The following is a 3,924-nucleotide window of genomic DNA, read 5'->3' on the forward strand; positions in this document are numbered from 1 at the left end:
TGGAGTACTTGATATTTTTGGGTTTGAAGACTATGAAAACAACAGTTTCGAACAGTTCTGCATTAACTTTGCCAACGAACGTTTGCAGCACTACTTTAACCAGCACATCTTTAAACTGGAACAGGTAAGTCTGGAAAGATTTGCTCTCTGATGCTAAGGAGTGTTGACATGAAGTTTTGGCACTGATCGAGTTCTTAAATTGTCCCTTTAATTCTATTTTCTTAAGGAGTGTACACTAAATTGTTCAAATTTAACCTCTAATTTACCACATGATGTGCTGTCACCTGTGAAATACAACCCAGACAGAGATCTGCAGGCTTCAAGTAAACAGAGCAGCTGGAGAACAGCCAGGCAGAAAGGGACCTGGAGGTTTGGAGAGACAGGAAGCTGAACAGGAGCCAGCAGTGTGCTCAGGTGGCCAAGAAAGCCAATGGCATCCTGGGCTGGATCAGGACCAGCATGGTCAGCAGGACCAGGGAGGTGATTCTTCCCCAGAACATGGTGCTGGTGAGGCCTCACCTTGAATCCTGTGCTCAGTTCTGGGTCATAAAAATGCAAACAAAAAGGCTATTGCAAAGCCCATCCAGTGATCAATAATTCTTCTGGGACCAGCTTCTAGCCTGGTTGGCTTTTTCCTAGAAATCTGCCAACACACAAAGCCATTGAAGTCCCTGTTTGCAGAGCAGTTGCAGAGATGTCCAATTCCTAGTGCCAGAGCATGTCATCCATCTGGATCCTGGCTGGATCCAAGCTCTGCTGGTGGAAAATTTGGGTGTTGTGGCATAGTTTGTGTTCTGTAAGTGTCAATAAGCTGTGCAGCTGCACGAGCTCTAGCTCTTGGATGAATTAATTCTGTGGTTTAACCATTTGATTTTCCTCTTCCTGGAGTTCCATGCTGCGTGTGGAGGAGTGGGTTTGATGGAAAGAAAACTTGATGAGGCATATTCACCTCTTGGGTCTTCAGAATGTCCTTCCTTCCTCACTGGCCCAAAGATTAACCAGCTGTTTAGTGGTAGTTGCCAGTCTACAGAGGAAGACTAGGGAGTTGATATTGTGTTCCTAGACAGAAAAATAGTTCTGTTACTTTAAAATGTGAATTTATCTGATGTATTTGTGGCTTTATGAGGGTTTATTTGATGTCTTGGTGATGGGAGCCTGAAGTAGATCAGTCCTGCTCTGAATCCGTCACGGATCTTCAAGGCTGAAGACAGATTGCTGAGATACTCAGACACTTCTGCTAAAAAGAAATGGCAAATTTAAATAGTCACTAAGGATTTTTCTTACAAATCCTGATAGAATTTGTCTACATGAGCAGCATTTAGCCATGATGTAATCGTTGCTGTGGCATGCTGCTGATGTTATGGAAACCAAATACCCACCACAAAGTCATCTCCCAGCATCATGGGATTATTTTAACCTTCCTTTCCTTTTCTTTCCTGGTGAAATCTAATACAATGAGCCTTGTGAGTCTTTTTTTAAACCTTCTGTCTGAGGATGACTCTATTTCCAGTGGTTTGCAAACAACCACCAAGGCATCCTTGGGCAGTCTGGCTTCAGCCTGGTGCCTCCTGTAAATTCAGAGGCTGTTGTGCTGCATACTGAGGGGCTGAAGAGGCTTTGCAGGCTCAATCTCCTCTCTTGGAGCCAACGTGGGAATAAGGTCAAGGCCAGGCTCATCCATCCTGGTCTGCCTGTATAGGCAAACTCTTGAATTCAGATCCATAACGATCTCTTTGTTAATCTAGGAAGATTGTTATTGCAGGAGTGGTGACTTTGCCTCATCATGTAGCAAAGGGTGGTTTTCTCCTCTCTGTGTATCTCACAGATTTCTGCTGGGCCTGGCTCACCATGCCCACCCCCATTCGCTGAACAAGCAGTTAATCCTCCATGGGATGGATTCATTCCTGGATGGATGAATCCTGGGGGGAGAGTTTTCCCCAGGGCACCTTTGTTTGCCATTTTCAGCTGTGAGAAAGCTTTACCAAGTTCCCCAGGACAGATTTTAGGATGCAAATATATAGAGACATATCAAGAAAGGAGCTTTTACAAGGTTCATCTTCTTTAATTGATCATATACCAATGACACCGAAGGAACTGAGGTTGTTTAGCCTAGAGAAGAGGTGGCTCAGGGGTGACCTTATCACCCTCTGCAACTCCCTGACAGGAGGTTGGAGTCAGGTGGGGGTTGGTCTCTTCTCCCAAGCAACCAGCAGCAGGACAAGAGGGCACAGACTCAAGCTCTGCCAGGGAGATTTAGGTTGGATATTAGGAAGAGATTTTTTACAGAGAGAGTGATCAGGCATTGGAATGTGCTGCCCAGGGAGGTGGTGGATTCACCATCCCTGGAAGTTTTCCAGGTGAGACTGAATGTGGCACATAGTGCCATGGTCTAATAACCACAGTAGGGTTGGACTTGCTGATCTTGGAAGTCTTTTCCAATCTGGTTGATTCCATGATTCTGTGACACATCTTAACATATTATATGGCATCAGAATATTTTGGGATTATTTTAAACTGGCTAAGTCAGCTAGGAATGGAGAGAGACAGGGAAAGGGGTTTAATTCCTAGTTTCTTGCTTTGCAAACACTGCCTGAAGCTGAAGCAGATGGTGTTAGAGGCAAGAAGAGAGGAATTTCACACCCTTCTGTTTAGTCGGGAATTTTTATGCCAAATATATACATTTAGACGTCCAAAAGTAGCTGCCTATTGTTTGCATCAGGGTGTAAGGCTCTGGATTGCACGAGTCTTTAGGATAGGAACAGAGTGGGAAATGTTCCCACGTGGAATTATGGTGGGAAAAAGGATCTTTCAGTTGATTCCTCACTTTAATTTGGGAATTTGCGTTGTGTAAATAAGGTTTTTCCTATGCCTTGGTAAAGGAAAGCTTGGGGAGGTAAACTCCTGGGGCTGCTCTAGCTCTGTCCAGGAGGAGGTGAAGGAGCTGATGGGGTTTTCCTCTGCTCTTGGTTTTTTCAATGATGTTTTTGGGGCTGTTTCTCACTTAGCACTGCAACTAATGACAGTATCGCTCTGGGGTAAGACATCTGCCTCCTGGGCACTGAAGTGCTGAGGTATCTTCATGGCTTTTGGCTCACAGGCTTCATGGGCAGATGCCTAACACCCTCCAGACCTCTTTAAATTGTGGCAGATTTTTTATCCTTGATACCCCATGATAGGGCAACAAATTCTGTGTATCATGACAAAGCCCATGGTGTTATCTTCAGGCCTGATTTTTCACTGCCTTGTAATTTGAATTTCCTAAGCCATCACTTCTGTGCTTTTAGACTTGTTAGGGGTTTTATTTTCTACTTTTATCACGTCTCCTACTTCACTTCTCCGCTGGGTTTCCTCTTCCCTTAAGTTTTCCAAGCTCCTGATCACTCCCTCCAATGACCTGTGAATTTTACCATGTGATTTTGAGGTGCAGTTACCCCCAGTGAACACAATGCTCTAGATATAAAGTGTGAGGTTAAAAGTCCTATTTAGCACTTTCTCCTCTGTGTTTTTTACCATTCGGTTTTATTTACTGTTGGCCACGGTTGGATACGGAGGAATTGATAATAGAGCATGGGTGAGTGTACAGAGTCATTTTTCAGCATCTCCAAGATCCCATTGGGCTCGTGGGTGTTTTCTCCCACTCAAGATGCAGAAATCTTTACTTCTGCCCTGGATTAGAGCATGTTTCAGTTTGGCTTAGCACTGAAATAAAGTCCTGATAACAGAACTGGTCTGATGCTCCTGTAAAGATAACAGGACTTGGTTCTCAACACCTTCAGCTGTAAAATGACTAGTGTTTTCTGTTCCTGGCAGGAGGGTTTCCATCAGGCCTTGTGTCCCAATTTGAAAGGTTTTCCTGATGCTCATCATGTGTATTTGAATCTTGAATTCATTATTCTGTGCCATAAGCAGCATTTGTGCTCTGGG

The 3,924-nt window shown here is 44.2% G+C and overlaps 1 protein-coding gene across 1 annotated transcript in view; it reads left to right on the forward strand.

Moving 5' to 3' along the window:
* LOC103809632 (unconventional myosin-IXa-like) overlaps nucleotides 1-3,924 on the forward strand; it is a gene marked incomplete at its 3' end in the record, with an annotated part of 101,096 nt that overhangs the window by 75,879 nt on the left and 21,293 nt on the right. Inside the window, exon 10 of the mRNA XM_009082488.1 lies at nucleotides 6-124. Within this exon, the coding sequence (XP_009080736.1) occupies nucleotides 6-124 (119 nt within the window). The remainder of the gene's footprint in view (nucleotides 1-5; nucleotides 125-3,924) is intronic.

This window comes from Acanthisitta chloris, unplaced genomic scaffold, assembly GCF_000695815.1.
Source record: "Acanthisitta chloris isolate BGI_N310 unplaced genomic scaffold, ASM69581v1 scaffold6859, whole genome shotgun sequence".
In the NCBI taxonomy this organism is placed as follows: domain Eukaryota; kingdom Metazoa; phylum Chordata; class Aves; order Passeriformes; family Acanthisittidae; genus Acanthisitta; species Acanthisitta chloris.